At 46.2% G+C, this 23,691-nt stretch overlaps 1 protein-coding gene across 1 annotated transcript in view; it reads left to right on the top strand.

Moving 5' to 3' along the window:
- The window catches only part of LOC146064904 (fucolectin-1-like), a 57,872-nt gene extending 35,256 nt beyond the window's left edge, over positions 1-22,616 (top strand). The window contains exons 2-4 of the mRNA XM_083178889.1: positions 15,789-15,881; positions 18,665-18,950; positions 21,644-22,616. Of these exons, the coding sequence (XP_083035015.1) occupies positions 15,812-15,881; positions 18,665-18,950; positions 21,644-21,800 (513 nt within the window). The 5' untranslated portion in view covers positions 15,789-15,811 and the 3' untranslated portion in view covers positions 21,801-22,616. The remainder of the gene's footprint in view (positions 1-15,788; positions 15,882-18,664; positions 18,951-21,643) is intronic.
- The last annotated feature ends 1,075 nt before the right edge of the window (positions 22,617-23,691 follow it).

Below are 23,691 nucleotides of genomic sequence, written 5' to 3' on the forward strand. Positions count from 1 at the left end.
AAAAAAAATAGGTGTATTTGTATGCAGAAATACACTTATTTTTGACATTTACTATACCGAAAATACGGCAATTCGTAGTCGTATTGATGTTCTATCAATACGAATACGAATTGCCATATTTTCGGGATAGTAAATGTCAAAAATAAGTGTATTTCTGGATACAAATACACCTATTTTTTACAAATTTCCTTTAGTAAATTTCCCCCGAATTGTCTAAAGACACATATTGTAATATTCTGTCCAAATACAACCTGCTGCGGCACACTATTGGCGCATACTGAACGCCACTACTTACACTATATCTGCTGCTATTGTATGTACCTTTATTTTTCACTGGTTATACCTCAAACTGAATATATTTGTTGAATTTGACATTTGGTCACTCAGCGATAATATATTGTGTGCATCTCAACTTTATTATAATATTATATGCTTCCAAATACCCATTGGTTTACTGTATTGAGCAGTTTGAAGCAGAGGTAGAGACAGAATGAGACAGAATTGCTGGTCGCTGAGCAACATATTGCTCAGTGCACCATTTTCATCAGCGAGCAGCAATTTTGACTGAAAATTGCAAGCTATTCTGTCTCATTCTGTCTCTACCTCATTTTGACTGGAAATCGCTGGTCGCTGGTGCACAGATGTAGTCAGGTGGTGCACAGGTGTAGTCAGGTGCTGCACAGGTGTAGTCAGGTGCTGCACAGGTGTAGTCAGGTGCTGTACAGGTGTAGTCAGGTGGTGCACAGGTGTAGTCAGGTGGTGCACAGGTGTAGTCAGGTGGTGCACAGGTGTAGTCAGGTGCTGCACAGGTGTAGTCAGGTGGTGCACAGATGTAGTCAGGTGCTGCACAGGTGTAGTCAGGTGGTGCACAGATGTAGTCAGGTGCTGCACAGGTGTAGTCAGGTGCTGTACAGGTGTAGTCAGGTGGTGCACAGGTGTAGTCAGGTGCTGCACAGTGCATTGTGCACCAGCGACCAGCGATTTTTAGCCATAATCGGAGGAGCGAGCTCCTGCGAACAGCGACCATGAAGGGCTGGCAACGGGAGTGCGCTCCTGGCGATTTATCTCCCACAGCACATGAAACCGTGTGCCCACAGCTTTACTGTTATCTTCAATGCTTATGTGTGTTTATGTCTACACGTTTGTCTAGTATTTATTTTAACTGTACCATTAAAAGTTACATTTAATACACTCTAATTAAATCAGGGCACATTCCCAGTCCCCCCAAAATTTTGTGACACTAGTACCTATCTTACCTTAGGAGAGGCTCTCACTAAGTTGATCCTTGCCGTGTCCCGCTATACATTATCAAACTAAAAATGATTACACTGTATAAACATGTAAGATTACGTTAAGTAATCTCCATTAATGAGTGCCCCCAACAAAAAAGTCTTTTTCTTCTCCTCTAAATCCTCACAGAAGCTGGCAGCCATCTTCTCCGCTGTGCAGACACCTGAAGGCTGGGCGTTGCTCCCTGTAAAAATGTCGCCTGAGACAAGTTTTTACAGCGCTCGCTGTCCCACTTAGCTCCTGGCTCTTAGACCCTTATTCAGATCTGATCGCAGTACAAATTTCAAAAAAATGTGCACTGTAGGTGGGGCAGATGTAACATGTGCAGAGAGAGTAAAGGGGTGTACACACAGAGAACTTTTAACAGGAGATTTTGACTAGAGAGTCAAAATCTCATAGAGGTTAGCCAAAATCTCCCTATTTTTCTCCTGCTTACTCAATATTGTCTAGCAGAAATTGCTTAGAATAGATTGACTGTGCAGGCAAAATTTTGACTAGATCATAGACTATCATTGCTTAGACAAAATCGCTTAGTCAAAATCTCCAGTGCATCTAGCCAAAATCTCTCCCAAAACTGCTTAGTCAAAATTGTCCATTAGTCAAAATCTCCCCATGTGTACACCCCTTTAGATTTGGGTGGGATGTGTTGAAACTGAAATCTAAATTACAGTGTAAAAATAATGCAGCCAGTATTTACCCTGCACAGAAACAAAATAACTCACAAACTCTAAAGGGGTGTAGACGGAGCGATCCTTCTAAGCGATTTTGACTACATAGTCAAAATTGCTTAGAAGGTTAGTACAGATTGCTGTTAAGGTGACAAATCTCCCTATAATATCGCCTAGTAATAAAGAGTAGCCAGGCAGGAATATTTTGGCTAGATCGCTGGCTGTCTGCTATTCACTGCTGTGGGAGATATTCACTAGGCGATCTGCAGTGAATACCAACCAAGTATGTTCATTCTAGTATAGTCAAAATCGCCCATAGACAAAATCGCTTAGTCAACTCTCTCTGCACATGTTACATCTGCCCCACCTGCAGTGCACATGGTTTTGCCCATTTTGAGAACAAATTTGTACTGCGATCAGATCTGAATAAAGGCCTTAGTGCATTGTACAGTAGTTGGTGGGGTTATTTCCATACCTCCCAACTTTTGAAGTTGGGAGGTCGGGACGTGGCCTCGAGAAAAGGAGGCGTGGCCTCACAGGGTGACGCGCAATCCGGCCACGCCCCCGTTTTCGCCGCTCGTCGTAATAATGGGGCAGATGTATGAAGGGTCGTTATGGGGGATAAGGGGTATCAGCGCACGTTATGTGCACTGATACCGCTTCTCCCCCATGTATGAAGGAGGTGAGATGCGGTAAAGGACAGGGGCGCTATGCGCCCCTGTCCATATCGGCGCTGCTATCAAAATGATAGCAGGCCGAATGTATGAACGGTCAGCATCGCTGACCATTCCGCATGAAGCCTGCTTTGGCTTCGCCAGCATCAGGCTGGCGAAGCCCTATCTAAACAGCAGGGACAGCACTGTCCCTGCTGTTAGGTCTGGGCTGCGCTGGGGATCTCGCGTGAACAGCGAGATCCCGCGCATGCCCAGTGCGACCGGCCGGGGGACAGGAGATAGCGCATCAGTATTAACTGATGCGCTATCTCCAGAAAGGGACATCGCCAAAGGGGGGAGTTAAAGCTCCCCCGCTTCGGCAGACAAGATGTTAATACATCTTGTCGATGTCCCTTCCTGCTTCGCCTCGCTATTGAGGCGAAGCAGGAAGTATCATAGCGGCGCGATAAGCGCTGCTATGATACATCTGCCCCATTATCGTGGTTTATATCTCCCAACCGTCTCGGGAAGCCGGGACTGCGGTAAGCAGTACCGGGACGAATGTCCCGCCGAATCCGGGACGGTTGGGAGGTATGTTTCTACTGTATGCTTGTGTGACTACATGTGCTATACTCTGCTGTATTGTCTTTTCCTGTGTTCCTTTATCTATACATTCTATATATTATATTAGCAAGCTATATTTGGACACAGCGGTACTTGTCACACATTTACCAGGGTCACTGGGAATAGAGCTTCAGGTGTGACCGGGGTTCCTATAAGCAGCTGCTACATGGCTAGTGAGGAACACCAGCAGGCAGAATCCCCAGTACCACATGCACAGCAGGGCTGTCTGACCAGGAGTTGCAGGATGGCCTGTGCCATACTTGCCACATTCCTGCTACCCCCTCTATAACCCCGAAGGTCCAGCAGCCCCCCTGGGTGCACTTTACACAGTTGCTGGGCACTCTGTTAGATAAACTGTCACCAGCCGCGGTACCCACACCCCCTCTACCAACACCTGTTACACAGGTACTTCCTCCGTGGGTTAATTCCTTGTCAGAAACCATGCGGTCTCTGACCCAGTCATTAGCAGCTCAAAAAGCTTCTACGCCTGGGGCACAGGGCACAAAGAGACCCAAAAAGCAGCCATCATCTCAGTCCACCATAGTGACTGAAACTACTGACTCCTTGGACAAGGATGCTAATGGTAATGATGCCAACACCTCTGATGGTGAGCCTGGTACGGGGGAGGCAATGGAAACGGTGGTGAATCTCACTGACCATGTAACAGCCATTAGGGAGGTTCTCCTGTCTGAAGAGGAGGAACCTACTCCAGTGGCACAAAAGGTAGATGTGTTTAAATCCCACAAAATGGTCAGGGCTGAGCTCGAACACTCAGATCACCTCATGCCAATCAGAATGGATTTTTGGAAAACTCCAGGCAAGAAGTTTCTAATACCCAAGAGGGTGACTACTAGACATCATCTCCCCGTAGAGGATGTTACTCTATGGGAAAACCCAGCCCCAGTAGATTCCCATGTGACCCACCAAATTAAGGCTTCAGTGTTACCGGTAATGTCTGCTGCATCTATTAGACGTCACTTATAGACATCTGTAACAGTGCTTTAAATCGATATTTGTTCTAGCAGGAATGGTTAATAGACCTACCATTGCCACATCCTGGGAGGCGAGAGCAATGCAGGATTAGCTGAAGGTAATTGAGGCTGAACTGCCTGTGGATGTTTCAGAGGATTGCACACAGTGTTTAGCACAGGTGCACCAGGCTATGGATTATATTTCAGAAGTCATGGGGGATCCCAGAGTGGTGGGCCAACTTCTCTTCTTCTCGGAAGAATGGCTCGAGGCGTCTTCGGATGCCTGGGTGAGAGAAGTGGTGACCCATGGGTACACCATGTCCTTCAAGGGATGCCCCCTGACTCTTGTTTCTACCAACGATCCTACCACAAGACTCGTTAAAAAAGACCTGTTTACATAAGGTAGTAGATTCCTTACTTCAATCCAGGGTAACTGTACCAGTGCCTCCTCATCAGAGAGGCCAGGGGTATTATTCAACCCTATTTTTGGTTCCAAAACCAAACGGAACATTCAGGCCTATTCTGAATCTGAAGTCACTGAACAGTGAAGGTGTCTAAATTCCGCATGGAAACTCTCAGGTCCACTGTGTAAGCGATGGACCTGTTACAATCCAGGGAGTAACTCCGGTACCCGAGTGCCAACTCACTTTGGCTTATGGCGCTATCCTCAAGGCTGACTCTATTGGCTCCCTGTGGCAGGTGGCCGTAGACTGCGGGATGCTAGGCTTCGCCTGTAGCCGCCACGGCTGAAAGGGCGAGTTAGGTCCGCCCAAGCTCCGGTGCAGCCAGGTGTTAGGTGGTGACAAGTCCACGACGACCGCCAAGGATGTGTCCAAGAGGAAGATCTAACTAAGGAACCCCAGCTATAAAAGGATAATGCTGACATACAAATCCTGGCGGTACACTTGTACCGGTAAATAAACACAGAAAACCGGTAAAGTAAATATAGCGACTCCGTCGCAACCAAAACCACAACCAAGTGACCTCGTCGCAAACCAAGAAGTTATTCCTATCACAACTTCCAAGGGGTTGAACCTCAAACCAAGCAAACAGGAGGAATAATGCCCGACCTCCGCTAGGGCGACTGACATGCAGATAAGACCCACCAAACTGCGGCTTAAAGCCTACTCACAACACCGGACAATAAGATGGAGGATGGTTGTCTCAGATGTAGCAAGTCCGCAGGCTCATGCAGGAAAGGAGGTAGTAGCAGCACGTCCCAGGAACTATCCTGCATAAGGCACAGGATGACTATCACCGGCGTGTGCTGTCCTGTCCAGACCCCTAAAGAGGGGAATCTAGACTAATCACAGGGCGGCCCGCTGACCAGCCCCTGATGAGAATAATGCCGGCACCTGGCTGGGCGGGGATTTACAAGCGTCCTGGCTGCTTAGTAACAACCAGGACTAATGCGCACGCTGCCCAGCGTTGCTAGACAACCAGCCGGAGATTGAGCCTGAAGATAGCAGTTGTGCGCCGGACCGGTTGCCTAGCAACCCCAGGTGTCCGGCACACAGAAGCCTCGCCCGTCGCCGCATGCCCAGGAGCCTCCAAAAGAAGGTACAGGACACCGGGGATCCCGTGTGGTCACCGGACCTGCACCAGTCCATGCACCCACGGGATCCCGGGTGCTACCAGGACCCAGGGAACTACATGGTGTCTTTGGACATTCAAGATGCATATCTGCATGTCCCCATTGCTTGGTCTCACCAGCAGTTCCTGCAGTTTGCACTTTTGCCAAATCACTATCAGTTCAGGGCTCTCCCATTCAGATTAGCCACGGCATCCAGTGTGTTCACAAAAGTTATGGCTGTCATGATAGCGACAACGTTCCTCCAGTCCCATAGTTGTCTAATCAACTGGAAAAAAAATCAGCTCTGGTACCCTCCTGGCAGATAATTCACCTGGGAGCTCTACTGGATTCCCTCCTGGCAGATGATTCACCTGGGAGCTCTACTGGATTCCGATGCTCAAAGGCTAATCCTTCCTCTGGAAAAAGTCCAGCATGTGCAGGCCAAAGTTCGGGCTTTTCTTTGCCTGCAAAGAGTCTCCATACACCTGGCCATGAAAATTTTAGGCATGATGGTATCCACATTCGATATGGTGGAATGGGCGCAATTTCACGCTCGCCCTCTACAGAGACTAATTCTGGACAGATGGAATGGCAGACATCAGTCTATTTGCTCCCAGAACATGGGCCTTACCATGGAGGTGCGAACGTCACTGCAGTGGTGGCTGGGCCACCCTTACGTACGGGTGGGAAGACCTTTTTGGATTTCTCAATGAGTGCTCCTCACCACAGATACAAGTCTGCGGGGGTGTGGAGTCGTAGTAGAGTCCCAGGAAGAGTCCTGACTGTCCATAAATTTACTGGAAATGAGAGCGGTAGTCCGGGTCCCTCTGCAGCTTCTGCGCTGCCGGGACGGCGGCCATATTCTTCCAGCGCACGCCAGACTGAAGCGTCGGGGACGTTGCTAGGCAACTCCCCGAACTTCCGCCGCCGCCATCTGTGCAGAGGGAAGACTCTGCCGGATGGACCTGACGTCACGGCACCACAGGGGGCGGCAAATTCAAATAAAAGCCGCCGTCTCTGACATACAGGCGCCGGTTATAGCGTCTTGTTAGTCTTTGCTCAAGTCATTTTCCTGGTCCTGGATCCTGCTGGGAAGTTTCCTTGTCCTGCTGGTTCCGTGCTACAGTTGTTCCTGGTGTCCGTGGGCAGCCTTTGTTTCTGGAGTTCGCCATCCTTAGAAGTTTGGAGGTCCTTGTCTGTGGTCCTATCACCTCCCAGATAAGTCAGGGGTCACCCTGCGTATTCCTCCTGCTGTGTCTTTATTTTGTATACCATCTTCTGAGCATTGTTGCCATTGTCTTTATATATCATCTTCTGAGCATTGTTGCCATTGTCTTTATATATCATCTTCTGAGCATTGTTGCCATTGTCTTTATATATCATCTTCTGAGCATTGTTGCCATTTTCTTTATATATCATCTTCTGAGCATTGTTGCCATTGTTTATATTTATTAGTACCACCGTCACGCATTGTTGCGTTCAACCATAAGTTATCTCCTTGTATTGTTACCCCTTGGGGGTTCCGGGGACCCCTAACCTTGTGTGGGCTTTAGTTAGCTGTCTCCTTGCTCTCCTCTGGCCTTGGTGGGCGTGTTGTCTCTCTCAAGACCATGTGGCATCGGGGTTGGAGCTGGACTAACCGGCTCCTTCGGACGCGGCTATTTATTGGCGAAGCCTAGTTACGCACACGTCCGCCAACCCCAGCTCGAGGCAACGGAGGTAGGGCAGGATAGGTGGTCCTCGGATCCTTACACTCTCCAGTTGTGGGCATGACGGACGGTGTAATGGTTAGCATTACTGCCTCACAGCACTGAGGTCATGGGTTCTATTCCCACCATGTGTTATATATACGGGCAGTACGGATGGTGTAATGGTTAGCATTACTGCCTCACAGCGCTGAGGTCATGGGTTCTATTCCCACCATGTGTTTTATATACGGGGCAGTACGGACGGTGTAATGGTTACATTACTGCCTCACAGCACTGAGGTCATGGGTTTTATTCCCACTATGTATTATATATACGGGGCAGTATGGACGGTGTAATGGTTACATTACTGCCTCACAGCACTGAGGTCATGGGTTCTATTCCCACCATATGTTATATATACGGGGCAGTACGGATGGTGTAATGGTTAGCATTACTGCCTCACAGCACTGAGGTCATGGGTTCTATCCCACCATGTGTTATATATACGGGGCAGTACGGACGGTGTAATGGTTACATTACTGCCTCACAGTGCTGAGGTCATGGGTTCTATCCCACCATGTGTTATATATACGGGGCAGTACGGACAGTGCATTACTGCCTCACAGCGCTGAGGTCATGGGTTCCATTCCCACCATGTGTTATATATACAGGGCAGTACGGACGGTGCATTACTGCCTCACAGCGCTGAGGTCATGGGTTCTATTCCCACCATGTGTTATATATACTGGGCAGTACGGACGGTGTAATGGTTAGTATTACTGCCTTACAGCACTGAGGTCATGGGTTCTATCCCCACCATGTGTTTTATATATACTGGGCAGTACGGACGGTGTAATGGTTAGTATTACTGCCTCACAGCACTGAGGTCATGGTTCTATCCCCACCATGTGTTATATATACTGGGCAGTACGGACGGTGTAATGGTTAGCATTACTGCCTCACAGCACTGAGGTCATGGGTTCTATCCCACCATGTGTTATATATACGGGGCAGTACGGACGGTGTAATGGTTACATTACTGCCTCACAGTGCTGAGGTCATGGGTTCTATCCCACCATGTGTTATATATACGGGGCAGTACGGACGGTGCATTACTGCCTCACAGCGCTGAGGTCATGGGTTCCATTCCCACCATGTGTTATATATAAAGGGCAGTACAGACGATGCATTACTGCCTCACAGCGCTGAGGTCATGGGTTCTATTCCCACCATGTGTTATATATACTAGGCAGTACGGACGGTGTAATGGTTAGTATTACTGCCTCACAGCACTGAGGTCATGGGTTCTATCCCCACCATGTGTTTTATATATACTGGGCAGTACGGACGGTGTAATGGTTAGTATTACTGCCTCACAGCGCTGAGGTCATGGGTTCTATCCCCACCATGTGTTTTATATATACTGGGCAGTACGGACGGTGTAATGGTTAGTATTACTGCCTCACAGCGCTGAGGTCATGGTTCTATCCCCACCATGTGTTATATATACTGGGCAGTACGGACGGTGTAATGGTTAGCATTACTGCCTCACAGCACTGAGGTCATTTGTTCTATCACCACCATTTGTTATATATACGGGGCAGTACGGATGGTGTAATTAGTATTACTACCTCACAGCGCTGAGGTCGTGGGTTCAATTTCAACCATGACTCTAACTGTGTGGAGTTTGTATATTCTCCCCATACTTGCATGGGTTTCCTCTGGATACTCCGGTTTCCTGCCACAATACAAAAATATACAGGTAGGTTAATTGGCTCCCAACAAAATTAACCCTAGAATGTCTGTGTGTGCACGTTTATGTGGTAGGGAATGTAGATTGTGAGCTCCACTTAGGCAGGGACTGAGGTGACTGTTCAAATATTCTCTGTACTGCGCTGCGGAATATGTATGCGCTATATAAGAAACTGTTAATAATAATAAATAAATAAGTTAAATAATAATGTCACAGGATCAGTTCAGATTCAGTCTGACAATGCCACCATGGTGGCTTACATAGACCACAAGGGAGGCACAAAAAAGGAGAAAGGCCATGAGAGAGGTGTCCAAAATCCTCCATTGGGCTGAGAACAACGTCCCAGCCATCTCAGCGGTGTTCCTTCCAGGGATACTGAACTGGGAGGCCCACTTTCTGAGTCAACAAGACGTACACGCGGGAGAGTGGTCTCTACATTCTGAGGTGTTTTGCCAAATAGTGAGGAGATGAGGTCTCCAGACATGGACCTGATGGCTTTAAGTAACAATCACAAAGGGCCGCAGTTCGGATCCAGGTCAGCATTCACGGACGCTCTATCAGTAGAATGGAATTTTCATCTTCCATATGTGTATAATCCACCAGTGTCGCTTCTTCCTCATTTTATCAGGAAGTTCAAACAGGAGGGGGGAAGGCTAATCCTGGTGGCACCAGCTTTGTGTCTTTGATAAAGCATGTAGTGAAACACGTGTCAGACAATAGGCCTTTGTTCTCTTTTGTTTATACTGTTATTATAACCTGATTTAAATGTCTAAACCAGTGGTTCCCAACCCTGGTCCTCAAGTACCCCCAACAGTGCACGTTTTCCAGGTCACCCAGCAGGTGCACTCATTATTCAGACACATTTAAAAAGATCCACAGGAACTTCCGGTTTCGGCGGCTTGATGAGCAGCAGCTAGGAGAGCTGGCTCCGCTCTACCATCCGCCCTTATCACCCTTTATCACGGCATCAAGCCTAGCAGAAAGACGCCAGCACCTCAGCATACCTCAGCGGCACAACCCAACCCGAGTGAGAGAAGCGCCCTGACATGCCCGGCGCTAAACCACGCAGCCAGCGCGACAAAAGCAGAGGAGACCGCGCATCCAAGATGGCGCAGACCGGCAACTCCAGCGTGTCCCTGCCAGGATCACCCTCACACAGTACATATGCCTCAGACGAGGATACCGCCGATGACACACAGGTACCCCCGGGCTCTAAGTCCCCCCCCACCCATGCTCCCAAGCCCCGCAAATCGCCGGATCCTAACGCCCCTGTATTATATGGGGAATTGGTAGAGGCAATGCGCATAGCTATGAAACCCCTGCTGCAAGCCCAAACTGCAGATATCAACAAGCAGTTATCCCAATTACAGCAGAAAGTGTTGGAAACTGACCAGAGGGTGCGGGAGACCTTTGGGGAAGTGTGTGAGTTAAAACAAGTAACGGCAGACCACACTAAAACCATCCAGCAATTACAGAATAAGGTCCAAGACCTTGAAAACAGGTCACGTCGGAATAACCTCCGCATAATAGGCCTCCCAGAAGCAGTAAGAGGCCAGGAACTGTACTCACACTCCCTTCCATGCTAAAAATCAATGATAGATGTGGAGACCTAGTGATTGAACGTGCACATAGACTGGGGCCTCAGAGGCAGCAGGAAGGAGCCAAACCACGTGCAGTCATCTTTAAGACACTGAATTACCTGCATAAAGAGCTATTTTGGTCAGCGTCCCGCAAACTTAAAGATCTAACATGGGAAGGAAATAAAATCCTGTTATTCCAGGACTATTCAGCGGAACTGAGTAAGGCAAGGAAGGATTTCTCCCCAGTTTGCTCTGCCCTGATCCGCGATGGCCGCAAGTTTGCACTGCTGTACCCGGCTCGCCTCAGAATCTTTGACGGTTCTTCATATAAGAACTTTATGAATGTTTGTGATGCTGAGGAATATTTGAAGGAAGCCAATTTCCAACAACACAGACCCAGAAACATGTCAGAATGTGACTAATCCAAGCCCAGTTCCTTTTTTCACCTGTTTAAGCTAAATTACACTTAACTCTGCAGTTCAAGTTTCGCCCACAAGAGGGACCCCCTCCACCACCATCCTTTTCCCACCAAGATAACCACAGTAATAATTCTAAACGCTACACCTCAAAAAGGCATCCCTAGCAAACCCCCCTCCTTGCAAGAACTTGGGGCAGGCCCCCAGAATCTATCCACAGCTGCGAATGGGGATGCGAGGACTTATACCTTTAATACCCGAAAGTCATAAGAGGGAACCATATGGGAATCGGTGGATATATAAGTACCATATGCCTTATCTCATTCACATTGTATTTCACTTGTTCATGTTTAGTTTATGCCGAGCGAGTTAGCTGAGCTCGCACCTGCACTATTAATAAGTTTTATATTGTCTTTCTACTGAGTTACGTAGTAGTATAAGGGCGGCTGACTCTAGGAGCCAGACCTTTCCCATAGAGACTAAACTTTATGTTTACCAACAGAATTATTATAATTCAGAAGTTAATTTCACTGTTATATTTGTTCTTCTCCCCCCCCTCCCCCCTTCCCCTCTGCCTTACCCAAACCCTCCCATCCTACTTTGGGGCCGTATACAGGAAAAGCACCCACAGGTTGCAGACATTGCTCAAATTTATGTGATACACTGTATGATGGTATTCATTTCATGTGGACGGAATACGTTAACCTAGACACGACAGATGACATTGACTTTAGGTAGCTGGAACATTGGGGGAATCAACTCCCCCAAAAAACGCAAAGATGTACTGATCTATTTAAACAAGTTACGTTTAGATATAGCCCTCCTGCAAGAGACCCACCTGACTGAACCAGAAACCCTTAAACTAAACGCTATGGGTTGGGAAGTGGGGGCAGCAGCCCCCTACACATCAAAAGCTAGAGGCTTGGTAATCCTAGTTAAATCAAATCTATCCATACAAGTAACTAATGTGATAGCTGATCCAGCAGGCCGATATTTGATGTGCCAAATAGAACATGGCTCCCAATCCTTCATATGCATGAATGTATACGCACCCAATGTATACTCTAAGTCATTCTTCACAAAAATAATCTCACTGCTAACACCCCACCTCAATAAACCGGTGATATTGGGCGGAGACCTGAATCTAATATCCAGCTCTCCTCCATACACCGACCCCCAAAATCCCAAAACATATCGCCCAACACCTACTATTTAAAGACACAAATCTGGCATGGAAGGCCATCTGTAAATCCCTGAAAACACCCCCACACACATCCAAATGGTTGCCTATCTGGGGAAACCCCATGTTTTCCCCTGGTATGGATAACCCGGTTTTCAAACACTTTTTCAACAAGGGCCTGAAGCTAGTATCACAAGTGTTTGACCCCGGAGGCACACAACTCACGTCAGCTCAGCTAACACTACAATATAATCTATCCCCCATCAGTACATTCCCTCTTTTTCAACTATCACACTATGCAGCGTCCCTCCCAGATAGGTCTCAAATCATCTCACAAACAAATACACTTCATCAACTTATACTTCGATTTGAAAGGCCAGGCTATAAAATTAAAACCCTCTACAAATAACTCATAATATTACTATCCCCTGGGATAACAGAAAAGACGAGGAGACAGTGGCTTGGAGATATTCCTTTATTACTGTCATGTGACACACTTTTCAAATATTATGACTCCACTTTACGCACTCTAAAGTCTGCCCTACTACAGGAAACACACGTGAAAATCCTGCAAAGAGCATATATATCTCCTGCTCAAAGGAAACACTTTGTCCCTGAACATACCTCCCAACTTTTGATCTGAAGAAATAGGGACACTAGCGCCCGAAAAGGGGGCAGGGCGTATGCAAATGAGGGCACGGCTTATGCTAATTAGCCACGACCTCATTTTCATACGAGAATAGACGCTGTGCGCATGCGCACAGCGTCTATTCTACTAGATTGGGGGGTCTCACAACTGCCACCCCCCGCAGCGGGACAATGCCTGCCACGGGTGGGACAGCGGGACAGGACCCGAAAATCGGGACTGTCCCTCTAAAATCGTGACAGTTGGGAGGTATGCCTGAAGAGTCAGGAGCTTGCAAAAAATGCGGACTGTCTCCAGCCACCTTCTTCCACAATGTCTGGTCCTGTGGAAAAATAAAAAAGTTCTGGCACAAGGTAACCAATTATATCTCATCCATACTAAACACAAAAATACACATACACCCGTTCCCCTTACTTTTTGCCAACTTCGAGGTGTGGGATCTGCAAAACACAGATACCAAACTCATCCCCTTTTTGACGTTGACTGTTACAGCTGCAAAAAAGCTTATAATGAAAAATTGGTTGAGCAAATCAGCACCCTCGCTAGATTCCCTTGTTACTTTTCTAACACGCACAATGAATTATGAATTGTATGATGCTCAATTGCAAGCTACTATACGACCAACACCAACCGCAAGATGGGGACCACTCTGGGAGGAGGTGATGCCTAATGAAAGCACAAACACCACAACTGAAAGACCCATAGTAAATGTATAGCCATTATTAAATAATATTACCCCAAGGTAGCTGTGCATCCAACTTAAGCATCAGGTTCCAGCATAATTTATACATTCTATTACCATGAGGCGATGCCATACCATAATAAGGTGCACTTCCTATCACATTGACGGTCTAATATAGACAAATTGTAAAAAGGTACCCCCCCACTCCCCCCCCCCCCACCTCCACCCTCTGTCTCTCCCACCCCCCTCCCAAATATATATATATATATATATATATATATATATATATATATCTGTATGCCATGTCTTTTATTGTATTAAGTTACGTAAAAAAGCAAGTTCCCAATTACAAGAATATTGGAGTACGGGCACGACGGCGTTGGGCATGGACAACCCCGAAGATACCCTCCCATTTTCGTGGGGACCATGGACTATACTCCGTCTTTATTGTCTTTAAGGATAACTGCACTTGCCACGCTTCGGGTTCGCGTCAATCGTGGGGGTGGCGGCCACAATGGGGGGCCATTATTTTTTACACACATGCTGGGGCCATAGCCCCTCGTGGGCTTGACAGGTATCCGCGTCCCCTCGCCACGCTTCGGGCTCGGGGGCTCGCTATGCTCGCCACACTATATATTCTCAACTCCACGCCGACGTGGATAGTAGGGGAATGAAAAGGTCGCTGCGCTCGCCACGTTTCGGGTTCGCGTCAATCGTGGGGGTGGCGGTCACAATGGGGGGCCATTATTTTTTACACACATGCTGGGGCCATAGCCCCTCGTGGGCTTGACAGGTATCCGCGTCCCCTCGCCACGCTTCGGGCTCGGGGGCTCGCTATGCTCGCCACACTATATATTCTCAACTCCACGCCGACGTGGATAGTAGGGGAATGAAAAGGTCGCTGCGCTCGCCCCGTTTCGGGTTCGCGTCAATCGTGGGGGTGGCGGTCACAATGGGGGGCCATTATTTTTTACACACATGCTGGGGCCATAGCCCCTCGTGGGCTTGACAGGTATCCGCGTCCCCTCGCCACGCTTCGGGCTCGGGGGCTCGCTATGCTCGCCACACTATATATTCTCAACTCCACGCCGACGTGGATAGTAGGGGAATGAAAAGGTCGCTGCGCTCGCCACGTTTCGGGTTCGCGTCAATCGTGGGGGTGGCGGTCACAATGGGGGGCCATTATTTTTTACACACATATGCCGGGACCATACCCAATAAGAAAATGGCCCATATTGGGCCATTTCCCATTTTTTCCTGTGTTAAATGCACTCATTTTCAATGCTAAAATATTTTAACATTGAAGCCTATGGGGAAATCGCGGGCATCGTATGCCTTAAAGTTAAGGCACACGATGTCCGCGATTGTGGCCGTGCTAGGAAACAAGTACCCTATATTTTCACACATCATTAGACAAAATCCAAGTGTGGTCTCTTTCCTCCAAAACCTTCCACCACATTCTCCCTTGCAAGCTAAATATGAATACAAAAGAATACGCCTGGCTACGCCATTGGAAAAATACGAATCTGTAAATATGACAGATTAATAAATCTGCCCTATTTACGATTTGTATTTTAAACAAAATACGGCCGATGGCAGTCATATTTTGTTGTATTAAGAATACAATTACGACCGAGTCGTATTCGTATTGTCAGTAAATTTCCCCAAAATAATGTGTATACTAGGCGTATGCTAGTACAAAGTGTAAAAAATATGCCAAAAAAATACGACTCCCTACGATGTAGAAAAATACGAATCTCAAAAATACTTCACCTTTGTAAATTATGCTCCAGAATATGAATGTGTAAATGAAATACTCCACGATGACAGACGTATTCAGTGATATACGAAATACGAATACGGCTGAGATAAAGTCGTATAAGTGTAAGCTTGCAGCAGGGCCCTCCTACCTCCGAGTCTGTCTGTTGTTACCCAGTTTGTCTTATCACTGTCTACTATTGTAAAGCGCAACGGAATCTGCTGCGCTATATAAGAAACTGTAAATAAATAAATAAATAAGTAAACGTTGCCAGTTATATCTACAGGTATACATTTGTGTTCCAGATTGCATCTGTCACATCACCAGAATGGCGTTTCTGCACATTGCTGCCATCTTGTGGATTCTTGGTGTTGCTACAGCTGGCAAATACGTTTCAAGTAAGTTGCATGAATTGCAAATGATTATATATATAAGTGCTAGTGAAACTATTATATTAGTATAAGTTCACCAATAATATAAAAGTTATACATTTGTGCGCTCTTTAAACAAAGTATAAATAATATTAATAATAAAATAATATTAATAGAAATAATAATTGACAGAAGGTCTTGGCTTTGGTGGGCATTGCTCCCAGCACCCCGGTCTCCTATGGGCATGCGTCTATTCACCGCTGCTCTACTAAGTGGCTAATTTCACAAGTGTATGTACAGATATAGCTCATCACTGCTGCTTGTGCTTGTTTGGCGCACTTACACAATAGGTTGCACTCATGGCATGGAAGCACTATGCTACGCCATCGCTGCTCAATGCATTTCTGTGAAATAAGTGTGCAATGGGATTGCATCAATAGCCACGTATGCCACACATGGGCACAATGAACGTGGTTACATCGTTATAATTTAGGTGAAGGGCTAATTGTAATAGGGTGAGATTATAATTGCAGTACAAACTCAGTGTGCGTGTGTGTGTGTGTGTGAGTGTTAGTGTATGTGTGTGTTTGTTAAAGCTATGATGTCACAGTGTGTGCGTGTGAGTGTTAGTGTACTGTATGTGTGTGTTGTTAAAGCTATGATGTCACAGTGTGTGTGCGTGTGAGTGTTAGTGTACTGTATGTGTGTGTTTGTTAAAGCTATGATGTCACAGTGTGTGTGTGTGTGAGTGTTAGTATGTGTGTGTTTGTTAAAGCTATGATGTCACAGTGTGTGTGTATCCTGTCATTATTTTAATATTCCTTTTACAAGAACCAGTCCTGCAAGTTGGGACTTGTGATTCTCCAAGTACCAGCATGTGGGGGAAGCTTGCTGGGATCTGTAGTCCTCTTGCAGATCATAATATTCCACCTTTTATTTAATTGCTATTAACTCACAGCCCAGGGGTGCTAGGGACGGCCCTGAGCTTCAGCCAAAGCCTTGGTTGCCTAGGGAGGGGGATACTTGCCTACTTTTGAAAACTAGTTTCAGGGAGATTATAGTTGGTAATAGAATTTTGCAAAGCACCCCATTGCCGGGGCGGGTCATGCTCCACTCAAAGGGCGTTTCTAGTTCCATATATGGAGAGATTGTGAAACGAGAGTGTGGCACCTAGAAACATGGGTGTGTAAATTAAAATGACATATCCAAATGTAGATGACCCCCAGAGCAGTTAGTCAGAGCTACTATACTTGGTAAAGTGCTGGGAAATGATGCTGGTGATTCAATGTAAATGTATCTGACTATCTCTCATTCCTTTTTTCCCCCAAATATGGAACAGTGTAATGAGTGCTAGGTGAAATGAGGGAGATTGCTAGACTAATGAGGGAGAGAGGGGGATTGCTGCTATGTCAGGGAGTCTCCTGCAGAATGCAGGAGGGGAGGTAACTATGATGTAACAGTGTAATGTGGGCTAGGTGACATGAGGGAGATTGCTAGACTAATGAGGGAGAGAGGGAGATTGCTGCTATGTCAGGGAGTCTCCTGCAGAATGCAGGAGGAGAGGTAACTATGATGTAACAGTGTAATGTGGGCTAGGTGAAATGAGGGAGATTGCTAGACTAATGATGGAGAGAGGGAGATTGCTGCTATGTCAGGGAGTCTCCTGCAGAATGCAGGAGGGGAGGTAACCATGATGTAACAGTGTAATGTGGGCTAGGTGACATGAGGGAGATTGCCAGACTAATGAGGGAGGGAGGGAGATTGCTGCTATGTCAGGGAGTCTCCTGCAGAATGCAGGAGGAGAGGTAACTATGATGTAACAGTGTAATGTGGGCTAGGTGACATGAGGGAGATTGCTAGACTAATGAGGGAGAGAGGGAGATTGGTGCTATGTCAGGGAGTCTCCTGCAGAATGCAGGAGGGGAGGTAACTATGATGTAACAGTGTGATGTGGGCTAGGTGACATGAGGGAGATTGCTAGACTAATGAGGTAGAGAGGGAGATTGCTGCTATGTCATGCCCCATTTATGGGGTCTCCACTTCCCCAAAAACTCCTGGTCTGGGCTGAGTTAGAGGGGGTAATGCTCCAACTGAGGAACCCTGTTAAGTTTGTACCTTGGCTATGGCATTACCTAACAGTGGTGTAAGAATAGCCCCGCAGACCCCATTGTCTCAGGAAGGTGCTGAGAACAGTAAGTGGGACCATCGATGCACTGCACTGCTGCCGGGACGAGGTTGCCTTACCACCCTCAGCTTGCTGCCACCACCGGGCCCCACAGATCTAATTGTCTAATTGTCCTCCTGGCTCCTGCTAATGAAAAATAGCCCAAACAAAATGCCCACCCCCTTACAGCAGACACTTTTTGAGGATGTTAGAGGAGGGGGTGTGCAAAAATGCTCTGATGGGGCGAAGAGGAGCACCGGGACCGCTGAAAAGTGAATCTGCGGGTCCCAGCCACAGACCCGGCGGTGGCGGGTTAAGGCAGGGTTGGGGGTGGAGGAGGGTGATTTCATTTACAGGGGATCGGGGTGTTGCTAATATTTACAGTGCAGGGGAGGTGCACACTTTATAGTTACACCACTGATGGGGTAGCCCCATACTTGTTTTGGTCCTTTTTTTGGTCCCCAACAATTTTTAGAACCAGGGCTGACTCCAACGGAATATACTTTACACAGCAAAAATATCAGAGAAAGGAACGAGAAACATTTGCAAATTACTTGTTATCATTGAAACCACACAAATGTATAAAATGCTGATGGGCGATCACTTATCTCTTACAGCAATTCACTCTTTTTAAATTTGGTTGCAGTTAAAAACGTGGCACTCCGGGGCCGCGCCACGCAATCTACAAATTTTAAGGAGTTAAGCGCTGCCATAAATGCCATAGATGGGAACATTGATCCGATCTTCCCGCATGGGTCGTGTTTTTCCAGCCAAAGCGAACCTTCGCCCTGGTGGAGAGTGGATTTACTGCGCAGCTATAAGATATTCTACATAATAGTCACCAACAGGGGCGACTGCTGCGCGGAATCTGTGAACGGGGTGGAAATCCTTGTGGGCGACTCGCTGGACAATAACGGGAATAATAACCCACTGTGAGTATTTATTTCCTCTGTGACATTTATTCCACGTTGGTTTTTGTCTGTGTGTGTTTTTAAAAATTTGTGATTAATTGTATACATTTAGGGGACGATTCTGGTTCACCCCAACAGGGTATGGCATTGAAAAACTACAGTCGCTGGGCCGTTCACAGCAGGGAGGGTGGTATGGCGTCCCCATGGAAACGCTGGGCATTCCAATGGGTACACTTGTGGGCTGATGTCACATGACGTCAGACACCCGCCCTGTCTTCGTCCTGGTAGCCGCAAATATATCAGTCTCAACTGACTTATTTTTGCGGAGGCAGGGGATATCCTCTGATGGTCGGTGACCTTTGACTCGATATTTCCAAACCCAGAACTTTCTGGAGTTACCGCCAGTCCCAGATTCAGACTTTCCAGCATTACCAGATCCCTGTGTTTGCCCGGAATCCCTTGATCGCGTTCCCTACAGATCTACATATCCTGAACTATGGTAGCTACTGGGTCCTCAACTCCATTTGCGACATTACGCAGATCACCCCTTTTCCTTGCACTTTAGAGATCATCACAGTAGCTCATGTAAATATGTAGCAGGATTCTGGGCATTAGAATGGGTTAAAATGAACTGGAGCCATAAAAATAGAGATGCTCAGCTGGCTAAGAAAGAAATGCACTGGATCTCAGATCTGAACGCACTGGATCTCAGATCTGAACGCACTGGTTCTCAGATCTGAACGCACTGGATCTCAGATCTGAACGCACTGGATCTATGATCTGAGTGCACTGGATCTATGATCTGAATGCACTGGATCTCCGATCTGAACGCACTGGATCTCAGATCTGAATGCACTGGATCTATGATCTGAATGCACTGGATCTATGATCTGAATGCACTGGATCTATGATCTGAATGCACTGGATCTATGATCTGAATGCACTGGATCTATGATCTGAATGCACTGGATCTATGATCTGAACACACTGGATCTATGATCTGAACGCACTGGATCTAGAGATGCTCAGCTGGCTAAGAAAGAAACACACTGGATCTATGATCTGAACGCACTGGATCTATGATCTGAACGCACTGGATCTATGATCTGAACGCATTAACGCCAAACGGACTCATTCATGAGCCCAATCTCAAATGGTTTCTGATGTAATATAATAAATAATAATTCTTGTTTTTATTTTGTTTTTAATATGTTATAATGTAAAAATAATATATTGAACCCTATACCCTGCTGGCTGGTATTATATATATAAAATACATTATAATTTTTGCCCCTATTTTTATAAGCCTACATATACATACAAAGCAAATTGTAAAACTCTTCTTATACATTGTTTATTTGCGGTGCGCAAAAGTGGTGCAAAAACTCCTTACACATGATATAATTATAATATTATGCGGCACATCTCACATTTAATAGTAATGATCACCGTTTTTAAAAGCGCCCAAAAAATTATGAAAAACTCATGTCTATGATGACGACAATGGCCAGGTTGACTTTTCTGTGCGTGACATCTTTGTGCACCCTACCATCATGCTACCACCACCTTACTACATGACATACCACCACCCTAATACCACCTTCTACCACCACCTTACTACACACTACATGACATACCACCACCCTAATACCACCTTCTACCACCACCCTACCACCACCTTACTACACACTACATGACATACCACCACCCTAATACCACCTTCTACCACCACCTTACTACACACTACATGACATACCACCACCCTAATACCACCTTCTACCACCACCTTACTACACACTACATGACATACCACCACCCTAATACCACCTTCTACCACCACCTTACTACACACTACATGACATACCACCACCCTAATACCACCTTCTACCACCACCCTACCACCACCTTGACATACCACCACTCTAATACCACCTTCTACCACCACCCTACCACCACCTTACTACACACTACATGACATACCACCACCCTAATACCACCTTCTACCACCACCCTACCACCACCTTACTACACACTACATGACATACCACCACCCTAATACCACCTTCTACCACCACCCTACTACACACTACATGACATACCACCACCCTAATACCACCTTCTACCACCACCCTACCACCACCTTACTACACACTACATGACATACCACCACCCTAATACCACCTTCTACCACCACCTTACTACACACTACATGACATACCACCACCCTAATACCACCTTCTACCACCACCCTACCACCACCTTACTACACACTACATGACATGCCACCACCCCAATACCACCTTCTACCACCACCCTACCACCCTACCCTTACCTTCTACCACCACCTTACTACACACTACATAACATGCCACCATGATTGCACTTTTTACCACCACGCTACCACAACTTTCTACCACTGCAATACCACCACCCTGCCATCACACTCTACCACCACCCTACCACCACCTTCTACTACCACCTTACTACACACTACATGACATACCACCACCCTACCACCACGCTTGCACTTTTTACCACCACACTACCACAACCTTCTACCACCACAATGCCACCACCCTACTACCACTCTGCCACTACCCTCTATTGCCACCCTACCACTCAACTTCCATGATGTAATCTGATTAATTTATGCCTTATCACAAATGCCCAAACAACCTTTTTTTATTTAAGTTTGTGGGGTTTTTTGTCTGCAGGTTTGGGAAGATTACATCCATACCCCTCGCTGGCTCTGAGACCTACCACGCTATCACCGACATGACGGGCCGATACGTGAACCTCATACTACCTGGAAAGACCGGATATCTAACTTTTTGTGAAGTTCAGATTTTTGGTGTTCCTGAATGTGTTTGATGAATGTGGTGTTTAATGATCACATTTACAGATAACCATAAGGATCATTCCTCCAGCACTAAACTAAACTATAGACCATTGTCTGTTTTTTGGAACATATATTTGCCCCATTTGTGTGATGGAGGGGGGTGTGTGTGTGTCAAGGATGAAATTAATTGCATGCATCGCTTATTGCTTCTTATTAAACAACATTCTAAGGGGTCAACCCAATAAGCTGTGAGGGGTGTGAGTTGCCATTGCCATGGCTTCAAATCTCTGCCATCCGCACCTGGCACCCCTCACGGCCCACTCTCAGCCCAAACTTGCTCATTTCCATCATCCTAAAATGCCGATCTGACCACTACTGTAGCAGGAGGTGCCTGCGTGTGATAGACGCCTCCTGCTGCATTACTATTCAGCGCTATCACTGCTGCTTCCAAGGAACAAATCCAACCACATCTGAATTAGCCCTATCAGAGCCGTTACTAGCCTATCCTAGTCCCATCCTAATCTGTATCCTTATGTGCATCTTTATAGCATGTGGTGAGACTTATTGTGCAACTGATATATAACCATTACTAGGGGTCAGTGCTGTACATCTCTATGTGCCCTGTTCTGCGTGATTTCCCTACTGTTTAGCAATAAACCCGCATCTCATTTCCGATCATCGGTTTGTTTCCTTCTTTGTTTTATGTTTAGAAGAATATTACCATCAGAAAGTATGTTACTGGGACTGACAAAATAGGCCCCCACCTCGGAGGTTTCTCTTAATCCTTACTATCATAAGAGAAAGCAAAGGAGAAAAACGAACAGCGCTAAAATATGGAATAAAAATTGAGATTGGATTGACTACAATAATTTGTTCAATAATTTATATATAAATTTGTTTGTACACTTTGATAAAGGGGCCAGAGCGCTCCGAAACGTTAGTGGAAGAAATTGTCTCCAGTGTTTCATTTGCGAGTGCCGCCGTCCCCCCCACCCGCTGCATACAGTGTCGGGAGTTCCCTGACACAGAGGAGGGCACCGCTTCATTTATCTACAGCCACCAGCTACTTGGAGTGCCGCCCCCACAAATCTATATATATATATATATATATAAAAACACACACCATGGTATAATATAAAAGAAATAGATTAACACCCACTAAGATTCAAATAGGCTGGAGAGTCCGTTCCTATATACAGTATGCCCCAAACTGGAACGATGAATAAATGCAGAGGATCAATTACCAAGCCCTCAGTGTTTGTATCCTTGATCCATGCTCGGTATCACTAATGGAAGTGGTGATGAGATATAGAAAAACAAAAGCAGAAGGTTTAGTAAAAGAGATATAACATCGGAAGAAATCTCTAGAACCACATAGCCACTCCAAGGAATATAAAGAGAGACAAAACTCTAATGCATAAATCAACTACATTTGAACAATCTCTTCTAGATAATAAATGTAAAAAAATTTAGTAGGGATTTGGAGGACTATAGGAGAGGTCAGAACATATAAAACACAGTACAAGAACAGGAAATGGGACAACCAACATAAAAAATAATACTTTCACCAGTGAATCAAACATTTAGAGACCACCCACTAATGGGGACAATGTTGTATAATTAGGTATAGAGTTATATATCCTCGCCACTCTTGCCCTAGAAGAGTGACATTTAGAGAGGAAACACATCAGTCCATGAACCAAAGAATCCCTCGAGCCTATCACGGGGAATACTCCAGGTCGAGAGATAATGATGTGGTTTGAAATGTGCCCCTTGTTCTACACCTAATATCTTCGAACTCTTTGTAGACTTAAATAGATTTATCAGAACATTATGCTACCAATGGTTCTTTCCTTCTAGAAACAGGGGATCAGCCGTTTATTGATATGTTAATTGAATTACAAACAAAATTGTAATTAATGA

This window comes from Crinia signifera, chromosome 3, assembly GCF_055691185.1.
Source record: "Crinia signifera chromosome 3, ASM5569118v1, whole genome shotgun sequence".
NCBI lineage: Eukaryota > Metazoa > Chordata > Amphibia > Anura > Myobatrachidae > Crinia > Crinia signifera.